This window comes from Nylanderia fulva, unplaced genomic scaffold, assembly GCF_048542155.1.
Source record: "Nylanderia fulva isolate GAGA-0341 unplaced genomic scaffold, ASM4854215v1 Scaffold8, whole genome shotgun sequence".
Taxonomy (NCBI): Eukaryota; Metazoa; Arthropoda; class Insecta; order Hymenoptera; family Formicidae; genus Nylanderia; species Nylanderia fulva.
In genome coordinates, this window is record NW_028190916.1 from 5,659,864 (window position 1) to 5,679,977 (window position 20,114).

The following is a 20,114-nucleotide window of genomic DNA, read 5'->3' on the forward strand; positions in this document are numbered from 1 at the left end:
AATAATGAAACCGACATTCGCTATAACGAATAGCCCCGAGTGCGCCGCAATATCGGAATGAAGTTATACTATAAAGGATAACAACCGGAAATATATCTGGAAATATGGAAAACTGCGTAGACTCTCAACGTACATACGTATATATAATCTGGCAAAGCCGCTGGGATAGTTAAATAACAAGTTTTGACAAGCTTTCGCACATAGATATTTAAATCAAGCGTTGATACATGCAAATGAGTGTAGCAGCAGTTGAATTTAATTGCTCGGAACTTTAAATAAATACCGAAATTCTTTTTTACTAAAATTTATGCATATCATATTTTTAATTATTTCAAATAAATTTATCTATAATCTTGTTTAATAATTATTTTTTCATTACGCAATTTACGTAATAATATTTTGGAGTTAATGTGTAAGAAAAAATATATAAAGATGCTTTTGAATTTTTTATAACGTTGCGGAAAGATAATAAATTTTTCTAAAGGTCTCGTTTTGATACGTGACACAAAAATCGGTAGAAACAAGTTCCGAGAAGATTAAAAAACGTCCGGTGTTTTTCGTTTATCATCGATTCCACGTCGTCTGAGAAACTTTCATTAGCGTCCGGTTGTCAGAGCTTTTGAACGTCGTCAGAAAATGTCGATACGGTGAAAATGCGAGGTGCGAGAAAGATTTCATTATTAGAGATAACTTGAGCACGGGATTTACGAAATGCCACACAGCTTCCCAATCTGCTTCACGTTTAGCGATAATCGTGTCTTTCAAGCACATTGCACTATCAGATTTTTCTCTCTCTTTTTCTCTCTCTCGGAGAATACGATCAAAAATCCGATCTCATCCCGTCGAATTTTTGTAATGAAAAGTATTACGGTGATCGTGATTCTTTTTTTCTTCAGGAGAGATATTATGGAAAATTTAGGCAAACGCGATCGACGATACGAAAGTAACGAGCAAGAAAAGGCAGCTTAGCGACTTCGCTCACGTAACATCGTTTTTTACTCTCTTTCGCGAACGGAGCTTCCCGGTTCGCTGCTTGTCATTTAGTTAAAATTCGCACGGTGTTTTGGAATTTAAGAGCTAATTTATGTACGTCTTCGTATTAAAGGATCTACGTAAAAACTTTAATCTTAATATTCTCTGCTGCCGTTAAGGACCGTTGTAGAACTACACATACATTTACGATCAAAGCTTTCAAGATGTGATTTAATCCTACTAATCTTCACACGCGCGCGCAAACAATAATAAATATAAAAATTAAATGTTTGATTACACATTTTAAACTCCCTGTTTAATAATAAACAAAATATAATATATACGCGTTTGGAAAAATACCATGGAAATTTATTGAAATATAATAAAATAATGTAAATCAATTAAAATTTAAACAATATCGTACGCGTGTTGAAAATTCGCAATTATCGCTCGTAGAATGCTTACTCCAGCGATAAAAAAAAAAGAGAGTTAAACGCGCCAACAACCGAGGGAAAAATCGGTCATCGCGGGAAAAAAAGCCAGTGCTCCAATTATTCTGTTCTCGTTTCGCAATTGACATTCCACAGAGAGCATCCTGAACCAACATCATCTCTCCACCCTCTGGTAGTATCTGTGCACTACTCCAACGAGAATTACCGGTCAGGCTTATCCCGGACGAGTCGATGTAACTGTCGGGAGTAAGACAAAGTGGAACGTTGCGGAAGTAGATAGACAGTAAATGAAAGGAGGAGACGAGAATGAGAAAGAGAACGAGAAGAAGAAAGGTAGCTAGGTAAATAGATAAGTAGATATGTGGCGTAGGTGTCGAAAATGGAGAGAAGCAGCTATCGCTTTCTCGTCATTGTTTCGAGGGGTTAAAGAGATCTAGGATCTCTCCAGGAGTGCGGTTACGTGGATCATCCGACACTGCTTTCTTCCCCCAATCTTCGTATATATATCGGAAAAAGTAGGACGGAGGAAGAGAGAAAAAGAGAGAGAATAAGTGGGAAAAGGCGCGGCGAGAAGAAACAAAAAGAAGGGATGCGCACGGGATGAGAAACGTGTAATTTAACCCCTTCGCACTCACGGACGAGTTATCGCGCGCGCAACTCGACCTCTGCTTTAAATTTATGAAGTTTTATAAATCTCTCTTTTTTTATTATTATTAGAAAATACACCGCGATAATTTAGTTTTTCCTTTACTCCCCAAAGGAATCGTTCGTGTTCAAACAATTGTAAATATGTAAAAACTTAGTAATAACATTTTAAAATAAAGGATTACAAAAAGTAGAAAATAAATAAAAATGTATAAAACTGTGGAAAAAATATTGCTTTGTTACAGGAGACAAAAAGGAAAAATGTGTAAAATAAGAAAATTTTAATAATAATATTTCTAAACAAAGGAGAAAGAAATAAACAATAAATAAAAATGCATAAAATGATGTTGCTCTTTATCAGGGATTTTCAAGGATTTCAATTAATTAATTGCAATTGAATTGCAAAAAGCGGGAATCGCGGTATGTAATTTCAGAAGCGAAAAAGAAGAAAATGTACAAAATAGAAACGGCTGTAAAATAGTTCCCACTGTTAATTAACGGTAAATGTACAAATGCTTTCAGTTCATGGCAAACAAGAAGGTAAATAAAACGGTAAATTGCTGACAGGTAAGATCCGATTCATTACATGGCCAAAGTTTACGACTGAAGCAAAAGAATTAATCATTCTTATTAAAGCTCACACAATGATTTAGCTTTAAAATGTAACCATACATTATTACGTTTCTTTCTTCTTGATTTTCCGAAATATCAGAATTTAAATTACATCCAAAATTATATTTACATTAGACAAATTGCAACGTTATCATTTTTTATGCTGTGTAAATGTTATTTTTTAATATAACTTGAGAGAAGTACTAATTTCCTGCTAATATGTAATATATATTTCTCCGAGGCGAATTAGTAATTTCTTTCTACGAAACAAATTATTGCAAAGAGTCTTTAGTAGCATACTTAATAGAAATCTCAGGAACAAAGTTTATATAAAGTTTTCAACTTACTGTCGCGCTTAAATTCTCCTCCAATTAATTAAACCGTGATAGTAATAAAAAAAGATTCGTGGTGTACACAAGAATAATATCTCTTTTTATTACTTCTTTCATTGCGCTCTTTGTCCCAGCTGTTTCTGTTTTCGCCTCTTCAAAAGAACAGAAAAGTTTGACGTTACCTCTTTGCGCACATGCGTCAGATTGTCTCTCCGTTTATTCTTCCGATAAGTGATCTTTAAGTCGTCCTATACCGAGGATAATTCTTGAATTCCTCTCGAGATGACCCAACATTGACACCATTCGAGGAATGGTGCTAGAAATGCAATCGCTATCAGTTTTGTTTGTACCCTGAGAAAATCCCGTTAACTTCGCATGCGACAGGAAAGAGATAAAAAAGAGAAAGATATGATATGACCCTGTAGAAGGAGAGAAGACAAGAAAGAGAAAGAGGGAGGGAGCAGCTTATGCACTTTATGCATTTTTGGCTAATTGCCACAGCAGGTACTGCGAGGTTTCCTGTCGTGTAAACCAGTCAGGCCGTCGTTTAGTGTTACGAGGGGAAAATCTCCGTTCCGAATATATTCGGCGTGAGAGCCTTTTTTTCAAAATTTTTACATAATTTAACGAATCCGATTACATCCTCCCTCCTTTTTTTGCGTGCATCAACTCGTTATGCAACAGGACGCGTATTTTTTCTTTCCGCCTGCCGCTTGTTATCGCCAGCAATTTTGAATATCACATGACGCAAAAAGATATATTTTTTATTCGAAATTTCAGTAAACATCAGTGATGGCAATTTAATAGAAAACGCACCAGGTATATTTATATATTATTCTTTTTAATCCTATAATTCGTGAGCTTAACCGGTTTTAGAGCTTCTGCTTTCATCATTCATGAAATAGGATTTATCTCATTTAGGTACCTTTATAATTCAAATATTTAATATTCTTGATGGAAAGAAAGAGAGAATTATTTTTAATTAAATGATTATATACCCTTTTTCAATTATTAATATACGATTTCATATTTAGAATAAATTTTCCAGCTCCGAATATCTTAATTCTGATTCTTAATTCCTTTGCGTGTATCAGAGATTAATTGTTATCAGTGTTGTGCTTATTATTTAAATACATCTTAGATGAGATGATTTTCTTTTAAATATATCCAGATAAAAGATAAAATCATATAGCGATTCATCTAGATAATATTATAAAAAAGGGAATAAAAATATATTCATATTTTAACAAGTTATAAGTCTTCATCGCTTATTACTTAAGTTCTATTACTTAAGTATTTTTAAATGCTATATGTGATAATTTAGTATAAAAATAACACTTTTTTTTTCATCGAAGGTTTTATCGAAGATAACAGCAAACACCGATTGTTACGAACAACTATATCAATTCTCTCGGTGATCCGAACAATATCGGGTGTATATTTTCCGAATTGTCCATTCTAAACAAGATCGATTGATACGCACGTCCGAAAAGATGATCGTTCATATCTATTTCTGTCCTTCCCGGGAAGAGACACGAGGAGACACGAATCGATGTCGCCCACGATTCCGATACTTTCCGCTCTGCTGCTTTCGTTGATATCAGACTCAACGGAAGGCAGACAGAAGATGGATCCCATTGCGCTGTTGCGACAAACTCTTCGATATTGGCGGAAAATATACAAGACGTGGCACGAGGAGGTGGCTCTGGGTTACTGTTGAGCGGACTATTTGCTCGAGATAAGCGACGAATTGCCGACGAATCTGTCCGTATCGTTACCTGCCACGACAGGGGATCGCAACACGACCATCCGGGCGACGAAAAGCCAGCAAAATCCATTTCCGCAAAATGCAATGGCCGATGAGACGACGATGCCGCTTAGAGAAACACAACGGAGAGGAAAACATTTGCGGGAAAAACGATCGCATGCAACGGCGGGATTCGCTATTTCGAGATTCACCAACGATTCAGACGTTTCAACAGTGAAATTGACTCGAGAGAGGCGGATAAATGGAGGAATTTACCAATTATACCGAATTACGAGGAAACTAGCGAAATCCATGGGAATAAGAGGATTACGCGAATGAATGATCTTTACATTCAGAAAAAATGAGAGCCATATCTTTTGTCTTTAACCGCGAGATGTTTTACGTTCGCCATTTTTTGTTCTCGTATGTCAAGTATATAAATTTTGTGCGATAAAGATTAATCAATTAAATTTTTTTCGTATTATTTTACGCGATATTTTTGTGTACCCTATTTTATTAAATTATTTATTATATCGATAGTGTCGAGTAGAAAATTTGATTTAACAGGGTGTCCAGCAGACTCGATGAAAAAATTCCCTGACTTTTTAGTATTATTTTTTCCAAATATATATAATTTGCATATATCTATATGATAAATCAATTAAATGTTAAATCATTAAATCCTTGAGATATTTTTGTTAAGAATGAAAAGATTCGGAAGTTAAAAAAAAAAAAACACTGTAGATGAATCGATTTTTAACAACACAGAAAATTAACGTGAGTCAAGGAAAAGTTTATATTTGTTTAATAAACAATTTCAAATTATTAAGACAAATGTAGAATAATGTGAAAAATCCAGATAAATCCAGATAAAATTCCCTAACAATGCCCGGTTTTTCAGATTTCCCTGACCGCGAGACACCCTGTCTAATTTTTTTAACCGTGATACGCTTCATGCATACAGGGTTTGTCCGGAAAGTAATGCGTCGCATTTTTTTGTGACGCGACTATACATCGCAGAGCGATGGGACCGGTTGGGGAGGAAGGGGGGTACCCTTAGCTTTCCAACGGTAGGTCGCTCAATTGTTTCCATGCGCTTGGAGGGTTAGGACGGCTTATTCTGTGAACCTCTGCTTAGTGGTCGCGTCGAACTTGTGATGGAGAGAACGATAGAGCAACGCTATGCGATAAAGTTTGTTATTACGGCCTACCTGACCCGGATCGGTGTGGCAACGGTGCCGCAGCCGCCCTACAGTCCCGACTTGGCCCCGGCGGACTTTTTTTTATTTCCTCGGCTGAAAAGGGAGCTCAAAGGACAACAGCTCGAGTCGGTTGACAACGTACAAGCTACTTCGACGGCCTCCCTGAACAGCATCCCAGTCAAGGAGTTCCAGAAATCTTATGACGCATGGAAATCGCGTTGGCAAAAATGTATTGACGCAGAAGGGTCATACTTTATATACATGTATAAACTCTATCTTTTGCTTCAACTTTAAGCTTAGAAAATATGATATTATCGACATTAGTTGAATCCCTTTATCCGCCAAAATAACACACGTGCAAAAATTTTCAGACGACAAACATTCCCGATCGTGAAACTTCCCCACGATCAACGAGAGTTTCTGCGCAGACATGAATTTTCGTCTCGCGAGATGTGTCCAGGTCGATCTATTAATCCGCCGCTTAATCTCAGGGATGAGGACGACAAAGTCGGTTCGAAATGGACGAACGTCCTCGAGAAGGGTGCACGTGATCGAGTATTACACTCGCATTCGACGAACTGTCGCGATTCTTTTCTTAAAGACTCCGTCCTGCGAAATTTATTTCCACTCGCCAACTTCGGAGAAAGATCGCTGGGCGATCATCGATTTCCCTTTCGACAATACCCGCAGACACGAGAAAGAAAGTCGAGAGTCAACGAGCCGTTGCTATTCAATAATCCCCGGACGCCTTCCTCGGAAGGTCGCGGAATGAAGAGAGATCCCGAAGGAGACCGCATCCCTTTGAACAACTCCGGAAGCTCCTTGTCGTCGCGTTTGCAGTTGCGGCGAGCGAACGCGGTCAAGGCGCATTCTAGGGGTATCGTAAAGTTGACGAATTCCGTCGGAAATTCATCCCGTGATCCGGCGAGGGCGAGAAACTCAGAGACGTCCCGCCGGAAGTTGGAGAAGGAATTATCTCGCGATTACTCGCTCTCATCGCTTTGCGGAGGAAGAGTCGTTGGGCGATCGCCTGCGTTCTTGAATCTCGACGAATTCTCGAGAGAGAAGAAAACGAGGAGGAAGCTGTTCAAAGAGAGGGCGAAAAAATGATCGGGGCTGGAAAAAGAAGTCCCCAAAAGAAGGGGATGTTTCGACGGCACCGGGAACGACGCGACATCCGTTCTTTTTGTCGGGAGCCAACAAATGATCACAGAAAAAAAGGAATCCTTGATTCAAGTATATTTTTATTCTTGAACGCTATTTGATTGATTTAAGCATAGAATGCTCTTTGTAATCACAAATTTTCATTTGCCTTAATAATAAATAAGTTTGTGTAAAGTATATTTTATCCTTAAGATATATTCTTGTTTTAAAAATCGCATATGGTAAAAACAAACTTAGTCACATTTGAACTAAGAATTATTATATATATTTGAAAGTACCGCTTATATCCGATGCACACTTGTCACTTGTCCTTGCAATATTTATAAGTAAATTTCAGCTTGAACCAAGAATATTTTGCACTTTGTTTTAAGGATAAATTATCCTTTATCCAAAATTATTTATATTTGGTGCTATTATAAGAATAAAATATACTTGAATCAAGGCATATTTGCATTCTCTCAAGGATACTGTTTTTTCTGTGATGCTTTACGAAAATCGCATACCTCACCCCAACAGTTCCGGAGGTCTCGAGACAGGACGACGAGCGCATCTCGCCTCGGACGATTTATAGAGAATTACGGGAACTCGACAAGCGGATCCGTTCGGGATTCGAGATTAACCGCTTTGCAAGACCGTCAATTATCTCCAAGTTCAGTTATTATCGCCGTTCTTAGGACGTTGGGAATATTCGTTCAGGTCGGCCGACAAATTATGAACGCCGTTGAATCGAATGCGTTCCTTGTGTGTACAAGCCCAGAAAAAACAGTATCCTTGAGAAAATGCAAATATGCCTTGATTGAAGTATATTTTATCCTTATAATAGCGCCAAATATAAATAATTTTGGATAAAGGATAATTTATCCTTAAAACAAAGTGCAAAATATTTTTGGTTGAAGCTGAAATTTACTTATAAATATTGCAAGGACAAGTGACAAGTGTGCATCGGATATAAGCGATACTTTCAAATATATATAATAATTCTTAGTTCAAATGTGACTAAGTTTGTTTTTACCATATGCGATTTTTAAAACAAGAATATATCTTAAGGATAAAATATACTTTACACAAAAGAGCATTCTATGCTTAAATCAATCAAATAGCGTTCAAGAATAAAAATATACTTGAATCAAGGATTCCTTTTTTTCTGTGAAGGACTACTTGTGGACCAAAATCGTTAGGTAGATTGACGCGTAAAAGGAAAAAGTTTTTTTAAGCAATTTTTTAATTTTATCGAACCGTTGAATGAAATACTGCGATAAAAGTCATTTTATCACGCTGGAGAAGGTGAAAAAAGATGAAAGTGTATACATACGATATAAATATAAAATTCCATTAATTTTCGAATGGTTTTATGAACGAAGAAGTTTGAAACTTTTTTGTTACTTGAAAATATATATAGAATGCATGTATGTCGGTAGAATGTAAAACTTTTATTTTTATTCTACGGAAAAGCGCACTATTTTTCATTCAATGATTTATTGAAATATTCCTATATATCTCTTTCCATTTTTATTATTGCGTATAAAATCAACGAGAGGAAGAAGACCACGTTCTATCGGAGAACGTAACTTTTAATTCATTTTTTTTACGCGGATCAACAAACACAACATAAAACATAGACATGAAAATAATAAATAATTTTTATCAACAATAAAACTTTTTCATATTACGGTTTATATATGTACGTTCCTCGATTTTCCACCTAGCTTCATGTTACTTTTTACTCTGATATTAAAGAAGCACTCTCGCGATTTCGAAGAAGCTGATCAGGAAATAACGCTTTTATCTCGCGTTAATATTTTTGCAGCGTTCTTTGAAACATTTATGTATCAATTGCTCGCATTTAGATCTTTGGTGTGTCTACATTACCTTAATGATACACCCATGATGTGGTATGCCGACGCTAATTACACTCTGGAATCATAATTAAGAAGGTCGAGTGATCCCCAGAAACAGATGTCCCCTGCTGATGGAGAGCCATCACGAATAAATTTTTGATGCCACCTGTTGCTGTCGTTGTCTTTCTCCGCTCAAAGTCCTCTCTTCTCTTTACGATCGACGTGTCACGTGTCACTATTAATACAAAGATTATTATGCTAGTTAGGTTGTCATCAACAAAACGCGTCGTAAAAAAATAAATTTCGAATATATCAAATACACCATGGAAGCGTAGAAAAACAAACATCTGGATTCATTATTGAATACATATTTATATGAATTTTATTTATATTATTATATTAATATTTTGTATATATTAGTGTATAAATTTTATTTATATTATTTGTTCAAGAATTAATTAAAATAACAATGGCATTGAAATTATGCTTTATTTAATAAATATATTTGCTGTAAAAAGAAGAGACAAATTTTATTATACAAATTTTACTATAAAAAATTCAGATTTTTTTCTAATAAAAAAATAAAAAAAGAGTAAAAAAAAAGAGGCTCATCGAAGGGTTAAAGAACTGTAAACAAAAGCAGAGATAGGTCAATCATGAGGCAACATAAAGACGGTCGTAAAGAAAAGCGTAGATAAAAGGACGATGCGCTACAAAATGAAAACGGTTAATTATGCAGGTGACCGAAATACAGGCGTGGGCGAGAAATGCACTTTTCAGTTTTTTTTTCCTTCAGCGTTGCACGTTGGCGAATCTATGAAAGATCAGTTTGAGCGAACGTTTGATTAAACGTAGCTGGAGTTTGTTCCCGCCCGCATTCAGTTCGTTTCACAGAGCTGACATCGTACTTACATTGTGCGATGACACGGCGCAGAGAGTCGGGTCGTTCATAGAGAAATTCATTATTAAGGTGTTCCTTGAACGTCCCCACAAAGGGATCGTCTTTGCATTACGGGGGAAGACTGCACCGCGAGTTATAGGAAGAGGCGAAAGAGAGTAAACGCGCCTCGACGAAAGCCTATTTTCGTCCGCTTTCAGCGTGCTTATCAGGTATCTCGTCGCCCTATTCATACCGGGAGTGCCCTATCAACGTGAAGCCCTGAAGAAAGCTCGATATAGCCGTCGAGACATAGAGAGAGCCTCTTTTATCTCTCTCTCTCTCTCATAAATATTTAATTCTTAATCATGCTGGATAGCGCGCGCGCCACACGAGTCTGCGATGCTTCTCTTTACATAGGGGGTGAAAAGGGGTTTCTCCGACTGGATGGCAGGGATGAAGGCATTTCTTCACCCCCTTCTTCTTTTCCACGGCGACGATTATCCCGGACCGTCTTCCTATTCTCGCGCCATTAACGTTTTCGCAAAAATAGACAATTGTTTTATTATATCTCGCGCGAAGAGATCCACAGAAAAAAAGGAATCCTTGATTCAAGTATATTTTTATTCTCGAACGCTATTTGATTGATTTAAGCATAGAATGCTCTTTGTAATCACAAATTTTCATTTGCCTTAATAATAAATAAGTTTGTGTGAAATATATCTTATCCTTAAGATATATTCTTGTTTTAAAAATCGCATATTGTAAAAACAAACTTAGTCACATTTTTATAAGTAAATTTCAGCTTCAACCAAGAATATTTTGCACATTGTTTTAAGGATAAATTATCCTTTATCCAAAATTATTTATATTTGACGCTATTATAAGGATAAAATATACTTGAATCAAAGCATATTTGTATTCTTTCAAGGATACTGTTTTTTTCTGTGGAAAATTGAAAAATTTCGAAATTACATAATAATATCTTTCGCGCTTCGTGAAATTTATATAATCCGCTTGTCTGTATATATATACAGACTTAAATGTACGTGTAAATGTAAGCTTAATGAAGCGCGCTTTTCATAACGATTATATTCGATGTTCCATGATGCGCTTCTATTATTTTCATGCAAAATAGTCTGAGTTTCTCGCGAGGCTCAGATCGCTTTCATAAACGCTATTGTGCCCGATTATTACGGTAGGATAATAATTTGTTTCAAACTGAAAAATTTATGTGTTTTTGCCTATACATATACATATATATAAGATTAGAGTTTTATATAACACGCTCAAAGTAAATGAAACAGGTTTTCAAAGCACTTTTCAAACGTTTCAGACTAAAGCCACATTTTATTTCTATTTTAAAAACATCTTTTCATATTTCTGTCGTATGCAGATTATTTAATTTTAAATAACGAACGGATGAGTATTGAAATTTATGATATTTTTTCTTATATAATGGAGTCAAAGTTTTATGTACTTATCTTTTTCAACTGCGACGAAAAATATATCTAAGAACAGAAATATTAATTATTATTAACGTTACGTAATTATGATGAAAGTGGATATCGAGAAACGCGATAAGCTGCGAAATCTCAAGTCGTCGTCATCCTGCGCGACATCTTCGAATATGATTTTCCCTGGAAGAAGACAACTGTCCGCGTGTCTATTGCAAGTAGATATGTAGAGAAGAAGAGAGAGAAAACGAGAAAGGAGAGATATAATTCGATCCGACGAGATATGGAGATGCCAGCAACTCCGTGACGATTTAATCCTATATCGGATCCTCTCCGTATCGACAAATATATTCCAATATACAGCCGCTGCTAAACCAGGCTCGAGGATATAGCTATATAGAAGATTATAAATATACATTTACATATACATACAAACGTACATTTTCGAGAGATTTAGAAAGACGCAAATCATATGAAAAACTTTTATCTAGAAGAAGAAATAAAGAAAAATTAGAGATCATGTAACATTTCGAAAACTGAACTATGCCTCTTCATCGATTGCACCTATATTTTATTTATTTTCAATATTTTAACGCATTAAATTTCAAACTGCGAATATTTTCAATATGAAATTATTATATAATTGATTATACATTTTTTATATATGTATAGTACTTATATTGAAATAAAAATGCAAATTATCTACAAAATTTCTACAAATCACAGTATTACAAGCTTTGTATTTGATGCTTATAAAAGCATTAGATTTAGATAATTAAAAAAAAATATTACAAAAAATGTATATATACTATATATATAATATAATTTATACATATAATTTGCATATAAGTTTATATCAGATTCATTATATATATATATATATATATATATATATATATATATATAAATTGTTTCGCGTAAAATATTGCAAAAATTTACGGACGGATAAATGAAATAAAACGAGATATATTGAAAGTTTTAGATTGCATGCATGTTAAAATGTCTTAATGTGAAATTTATTGCAACGAACTCAGCTGTGAAACAGCACATTAAACTGCGTTTTCTTCATTTTCGCATATCCGACGATTAGCTTATACGCGCTGCAAATTCAATATTCTCTCCCTGCTGAAGCCATAATTATCCAATACACAGAACGCGGAACAGAGTGTGGTAGGTGTCGGGCTAGTGCCCTGCTATGAACATAACAGCCCTTTTCCCTCCCTCTTCCTGCCTCTCTGGTAACGTCCGCTGGTAATTTACCTGCAATTTTGCTGGGGGTGCGCGCAAAACTTCGTTTTGCGGTTAAATCGCTTCGTAATACCATCAACAAGTATTAAGCATGCAGGCTTCGTTAAGTCCTTCAGAACACTTCGCAGAATTTCTTCGCCTTTGCAGGATCCAGAGGGATAGAAGGATAAAGTTCGAGAGCCACAGACCGTAAAATTGACCAAACTTGTCGAACCATCGATGTATATTCGTTAATTTAGCATAACGGCCATAATCTCTTACTAAACTCGTATGGTCCTTACTTTGAGAACAAGAGATTGCACACACACATACATGTATATACCTACGTATATGTATATAGGATAAGAAGGATGAGTATGAGGCGTAGCGAGAGAAGAGGATGGGACGGCAAGAGTAAGATGCACCTAGACGTTGCAGCGGATGCACCCTCACTTAATTACGCCTCTATGTAAATTATACGGGCATTGTTACTCAAGAGAGTGTTTGCGCTCTGCGTTTAAATCGCATGAATCGAAGAGACAGGGATGGAATTTTCAGATTTCCAGACTTGAAGACTTTCTCGCTGTACAAAATGCATCATATAATAATTAAAATTTTTATTAACTAAATTTAATAACAATGCTTATTTTACCTTAAAATATATGAGTGGTAGAAAAGTGAGTCTTCTCGATTATATATAGCATATCTTCAACAGAAGTCAACATGATGTTACAGGATAAAATGAAGCAATTGAGATTTCTATGGATAAATACATATATAAAACGCAACGCAACGCAATGCAATAATTTTTTCCCTTTAAAACTATAGTGTCATAATTATCAATATTATTACTCGAAAATCATTGCATCGACACATTTATCTGATGGCCTCAATTGTTTCGCTTTATCTTATGTCAACAAAAATAAGCTCTGTATAAATAACGTCGTACAAAAAATTACGTCAACCGTGTTTCCCAGAGCCGGTGTTCTTTTGTGTCAACCACGCTGGGTCGATGACAGACAAACCGCGAAGGTAACATTTTCCGGTGGCTACGACCTCTGTGAACAGCAGCAATGGCAGCTTCGTACCGTGCAACGTCGAAGAAGGATGTATGGTTACCGGCTGCTTCGAGTACACCTATGTCGAATGCGTAATAAAATTATGCGAGATTCTCTTTACTTGTTTGCCGCTGTAAAAAATTCGTACGAGACAAGGATACTGACAGGAGCTAATGAAGAGGAACATGGAGGCAAAAACTTGAGGTAGCAAGAGAAATATGAAGGTAGAGAGCTGGTATAGTTGATGTAGTACATATCCTGGACACGTATATCCATACCTTTTTCAAATCTTTGTCAGTCAAAAAGTAGAAACAAATGAAGCATAAAATATCAGTGAAAGAAGAATAATCAAATCCAAATTAATTGCTAATTAAAAGTTATGACAATATCTCAGGATGAATAGTAATTTAATACTTAAGAAATATATATCAATATGATGAAATATAAAGAAATTCGTTCACATAATAAAATCGTTTCTAAATATATCTTGCATAGAATCATGAAAATTAATTATTAATCTTAATACCACAAAAATTCTGATTTTACTTATATATTTATAATATAAAATTGCAATGTGAATCAAATAAATTAAGATAGGGATAGGAAAAAGGATTAATATTTTATGCAATACTGTGATAGGGACAATATATACAACTAAAGAAAAATATAGAATATAAAAATAATGCTGTAAGCAACATTTACTTACCGTGACGTATGTCTGATCCCTCCGTAGCTCCGCGAGATTCTCGTAAAGTCCCTCGAGGAAAGCTTTTCGAAGCTGCTTTGTATTCGGTCCGCAGCTCGCCTTCTCCAAATTCGCACGTTCCGCCAACGCCGCAAGCTGTTGCCTTACTTCCGACGCGTACTCCAGATTCCGATGGTGCAAAAAGTTCTCGTGGCACCATACTTTTTTCGTTGTAACATTTCGATATGCTCGAAATACATTCAACAACGTTACGTGATCTCCTTCAGGCGAAGCGAATCTGAAAATCCCCAATGAGTCGACAACATTAAATAATGATTTACTTAGCCAATTTAGCGAACTGTAATAGAAAGTGCATTTTATTACAAATTCTCTATAAGGAATAGCAGTCATAAAGATTTCATCTTGATTTTATTTTTCAAGCAGGCAATAAATAAATCGTGCAAGCAAGAACCGTACCGTGAGCGTGTATTGTGAGCTTGTTCCCTCTTCGTAGGTGGATCCATAAAAATCGATTCTCCCGATAGTAAAGCAATAACCGTCAGTGCTTCTTCCAGACACCTGTGTTCCACCGACGCGAGAATCACTTTGGTAAATCGAGGATCTAACGGAAATAATGACATCGTACGACCGAGTGTAGTCAGCTGCGGTGGAGATCCTTTTAAAAAGATATAAGAATTTTATCGTAATGTTTCGATCGAAATGACTCCCGTTATTTGCATCATGCTAATATAAAGTTATTTTACAAATAATTTATTTTACAAACAATCACTAATTAATAGTTTTCTTTTATATCCTATCTTAATTTTAATATGATGAATCTCTCACTATAATATTTTATATTATAAATAAAAAAAAATCAACAGCGTTTTGTGAAATTTATATAAATAAAATTTAATGCATCTTTTGATATGTATACATATCTAAGTAGAATAATAGAACTGTTACTTTTTAACAAATAATATTTAAGTATATTCTATTGCAAATAAATATGCAAATACAGAAAAATTCGTACCTTTAACTGCGCCTAGCTTTTCTAAACATTTCACAGCCACATCTACGCCTTCCTTGGACGGTTTGTCCATGAAATCGAAGGTGGTAATATCAACGCCAATAGCGAGCAGTTGAATAGCAACTCCCGCGAGAGAACATCTTTGAATTTCTGGCACCGGCATGTCCTTCATTTTCTCGAATTCTTCTCGGGTGTAAGCTCTGTAACATTTGCCTGTAGATTCTCGAGCGGCTCTGCCCGTCCTTTGCCAAGCTTGAGCTTGTGAGATTTTCTCAACTCTCAACATGTCTAATCCCGTCATTGGATGATGAGTTCGTGCTTTGACAACACCAGTGTCGATCACATGGCGAATTCCTATATTAAAATTTTTTTATTAAATTCTCAGATCAATTTAAAAATTGAACATCCGCAAGCGTAATATAATTAATGCTTAAGCAGGCGTAATAATTTGTAACATAGAATTTTGCAATATATTGATTTCTATTATCGTTCGAAAACACTTTGTAAGGTTTTTGAAAATAAATTATCTTTATTCTTCTTATAATTTTAAAATATTATTTGATATTTATAAAAATATTTATATTATTTTTCATATTTTATTTAAAGAAATAAAAAAAACAAAGCATATATACGTACCACCAATCGTAACGGATGTTTCAGCGACGTTTGTTGCTAATACTAATTTCCGCATTCCCTGTGGCGAAGGTTTGAAGGCTTCCAATTGCTGGTGAGTAGGCAGCGCTGCGTATAAGGGAAAAACTTTTAGAGAAGGATACTTCTCTCCATTCAATTGTTTAGCCACTTGTCGAGCGGCTACCGCGGCTGCTTCAATTTCTTCTTGACCAGTCAGAAAAATTAAAATATCTTCACTGGAAAATAAAAAACTAAATAATACCAATAATATTGTTATACAATTATGTATTCTCGTGTTTTCACAAGCTTCTAATAATTTATTCTTAAATAGACATTTTTATTTACATAACGTATATTTCATATTTTATGTTAAAATTACAAGTATAATACTTACTTTGCAGGTTCCTGACGATGAATTTGAAACGCCGTGACTAGAGCGGCAAATGCATAGTCTTGCTGTGTGGAAACTGCATGAAAAATTCTCACGGGATGTTGACGACCCTCCAGATACAATGCTGGTGCTTGAAAGTACTCTTTGAATTTATTAGGATCCATCGTGGCTGACATAATCAGAAGTTTCAACGGCGGTAGGTTCTTCAACTTTCGCAAATTTTGTGCTCGTCTCGTCACTCCAAACAGAACGTCGGTCTGTACAGATCGCTCGTGAGCTTCGTCAAGTATCACTACCTGTCGCAAATTTGATAAACTTTATTATTATGTGTTCTATAGTAATAAAACAAATTATAAATAATTACATCATTAAATAGCAAAAGGAAAAGTGCATAAAAATGCTGATATAAAAATTCTTTAATAAATTTAGTATGATTTTTTCTTCATTAATATTTCATTGACAGTTGTTTATCTTTTTCAAATATCAATAAAATATCAATAATTCCAATTTCATTATCATTTACTAAAATATTAGAGTATTTAAATTTTATCTTTAAGTAAATTAAATAGATAGAATGGACTGACTATTATATATTTTCTATTTTTTTGAGTAAATTAAAAAATAGATATTAATAGATATAAAATAGATATGAAGTAATGCTCAAATATCTCTAATCAATGAGTAAATTATTTCAGTTCTAATTAGAAAACATCAAGAAACTTATCAAACTCGTTTCATTATCTATTATCGATTCTTTAAATATACATTTATGTATACAGTAATAATTCTATATAATATACCGAATAATCTGACAGGATCTCATCGGTCATCGCTTCTCGCACCATCATACCGTCCGTCAGATATTTGATCTTCGTGTGCGAGGAGGTGCAATCCTCGAAACGTACGCAGTAACCCACCAATTTTCCTGGCTTGGTTCCTTGCTCTTGAGCGACACGGCGCGCTATACTAACCGCCGCTATCCTGCGTGGTTGCGTGATGCCGATGCAGCCGGACGAACCGGCTATGCCAGCCTGGAGCAACAACTGCGGAATCTGCGTAGTCTTACCGCTGCCGGTTTCGCCAATTATAATTAGAGTATTGTGCCGCCGTATCTCTTCCAATAATCTGGAAACCCACAAATATCGTTAATTTCTCTTAAAAAGAGACAATGATTTGGGGATAAATAGAAGATAATATTGCAAATAATAATATTGTATATAATAATAGAATATTACAATACATGTAAAATGTGTGTTCCATGTTCATTAATAAAATACTTATTTTTTTTATTGCAGACAAACAATTAATATCTTTATATGTTATGTTATATGTATACATGCGCCTTGTATAATATAAATTAGAGAACGTTCACATGTAAATATATTGTGTAAAAATTTAAAAAAAGTATGTCAAAACATATATACACATATCATATATGTATGATTACAATATGATATACAGGATGTTTAAAAAATGGAAATTAATTGCTTAATCAAACATCCTGTATATCATAAATGTATGATTACAATATAATATACAGGATGTTTAAGAAAAATGGAAATTAATCGCTCGCGAGGTGATTGGGAATCTAAAAACGAAAAAATTGATATAAATATAGATTCGGAAATGCGTTAATTTTGGAGTAACATCATTTAAAAAATTTCGAATTGCTTTTTTTCGATTTTTTATCAAAATTGAAAGAAGAGGTTTTATGAATTGTATAAAATAATTAAATCTAACATTATATTATAACGTAATTAAAGTCAAATAAAAATTGCAGACTACTTTAGTAGTATCTAAGAAGCATCACGTGCATCCCACAATTTTTATTTAACTTTAATTATATTATAAAATTCATAAAAATCATCTTTCCTTTCATTTTAGAAAAAAAAAAATCAAAAACAAAGCAATTTGAAATTTCAAGTACCTCTCGAGTGATTGATTTACACTTTCAACACACTTTATATATACATGCAGAATAGTTTCTTCTAAAAATAATTTAAATATTGCTATCTCAAAAGGAAAATATAATCATAGAAATAAATTATAATGCTATTTGTTTGTTTATAGAATTATAAATTGTTTCATATATGTGCAATATATATTACTATAAATTTAATATTCTGTTAAAAATTAAAAATTTTAGAATTTTGATCGACATTTTTAAAGTTAATGATTTTTTAAAAGCTAGTTCTAAGTTATTTTAACGAATTGCATCGATATTACTGATCTGATATGCAAAATTATCAGTGCTCACGTGCGAGCATTTTACACCTTATCAAATATGCATTGAAATTTTACCCTCTCACTCTCTCTTTCTTTTTTTATTGACTTTATACATATAAACGCTTGTAAAACCTCATTCTTCCATTTTGAAACATCTTTCATTCAACACCGCGTATACACATATGAAATATATGTATATATATCAAAGAAAAGGAACGGATGTTTTTACCTTTTACGATGCATGTAGACGGGCAATGACTTTCTTTGCTGATGCAAACTAAAGTTTGATTTGTCGTTGCTCTTTATTACATTCGAAGAGTTGTTGCACGTGTTGTTTTCATTCGTTATTTTTTGCACTTTGTTGGCCTTTTCGCGGAACACAACAGTGTTGGGCCGCTTTAAATTTATCTTGGACGACTTCCCCATCACGTTGTACTTGGGATCCGCATCGTCGTGGACCCTCATCTCGCAAACTCCTCGTATGCGAATATGCGAAATATTCGCAGCACAATACCAGCCGAATACCAAACACGTGCTACGCTTACAGCTGTTTCTGTGTTTCTGCGTCACTTCTCGAACGCCCTCTCGACAAATGTGACAGCGGTGCTCATTTCGTCTGCGGTAACCGCTGCGAAAACACAATACAATCATAGGACTTTTGTGCATTGTATGTTGCAATACTGCGCAGTGGAAATCACTTTGTATTACGCACTTCCGGGAAATTGATCAGATGCCGCGTTTTATAATAGAGACCACCTGTATGCAATAGCTGTGTTTCGTAATTTACTGTCAGCATGGGCGCCGGCAGAATGATTTTTAGGAAGGTGCACCCAAAAGAGGATACACTGGAAAAACAGTTTTTTTCCCAGTTTATAATTATATTATTGTTAACATCATTTATGTTATTTATTGAATCTTAATAAAGATGCATTAATAATTGAAAAATTCTAATTTTTATATTGCAGATCTGTTAATATAGTTAAGAATTGCAGTTTCACAATTGCAAATAGTTATATTTAACCATCACATTTTTGTTCAATTAAAAAAATTATAATCGATATTATTCTATATTACATGATTTTTTTACTAAATATTTTCTCTGTTGCTTCCCCATTTATTTTATAAAACAGAGCCAGGAGGGTGCAAATGCACCGCCTTACACCCATCTTGCGGCGCCCATGACTGTCAGTATGTCATTTTTGTTCATCAAATGTCAGACAATGATAACATACTGACAGTAATTTCAAAATGCAGCTAATATATATCGGAGCAAATAATTTATCTTTTTAAACACTTTTCTAAAAATATATTCAATTATTTTTTTAATACTTAAAAATGTAACGTTAATATTACATTTTTCTGTAAAAAATTATTCAAGTAAAAATAATATACAAGAAATCTATTTCTTTACAAATTCTTGAAAAATTTAAGATTAGGAATTTAGCTTTGCCAATAATTATTATTTATACATATAATTATTATTTCAATGTTTTTTACAGAGTTTTATAAATAAGATTATAAAATTACATATATATAATTGTTTACTGAAATTGGATAAAATATTTA

At 34.4% G+C, this 20,114-nt stretch overlaps 1 protein-coding gene and 1 pseudogene across 1 annotated transcript; one reads left to right on the forward strand and one right to left on the reverse strand.

Moving 5' to 3' along the window:
- Positions 1-4,565: 4,565 nt before the first annotated feature.
- On the forward strand, positions 4,566-9,052 carry LOC114932097 (uncharacterized; annotated as a pseudogene).
- A 4,075-nt stretch (positions 9,053-13,127) lies between these two features.
- ath (ATP-dependent RNA helicase DHX33) lies at positions 13,128-19,161 on the reverse strand. Its single transcript, XM_029304267.2, has 8 exons — positions 18,778-19,161; positions 17,123-17,447; positions 16,326-16,618; positions 15,935-16,167; positions 15,302-15,652; positions 14,746-14,944; positions 14,290-14,566; positions 13,128-13,662 (listed from the first exon to the last, which is right to left on the reverse strand). The coding sequence occupies exons 1-8, from the start codon at positions 19,011-19,013 to the stop codon at positions 13,486-13,488; spliced, it is 2,091 nt and encodes a 696-aa protein (XP_029160100.2). The 5' UTR covers positions 19,014-19,161; the 3' UTR covers positions 13,128-13,485.
- Between the last annotated feature and the right edge of the window lie 953 nt (positions 19,162-20,114).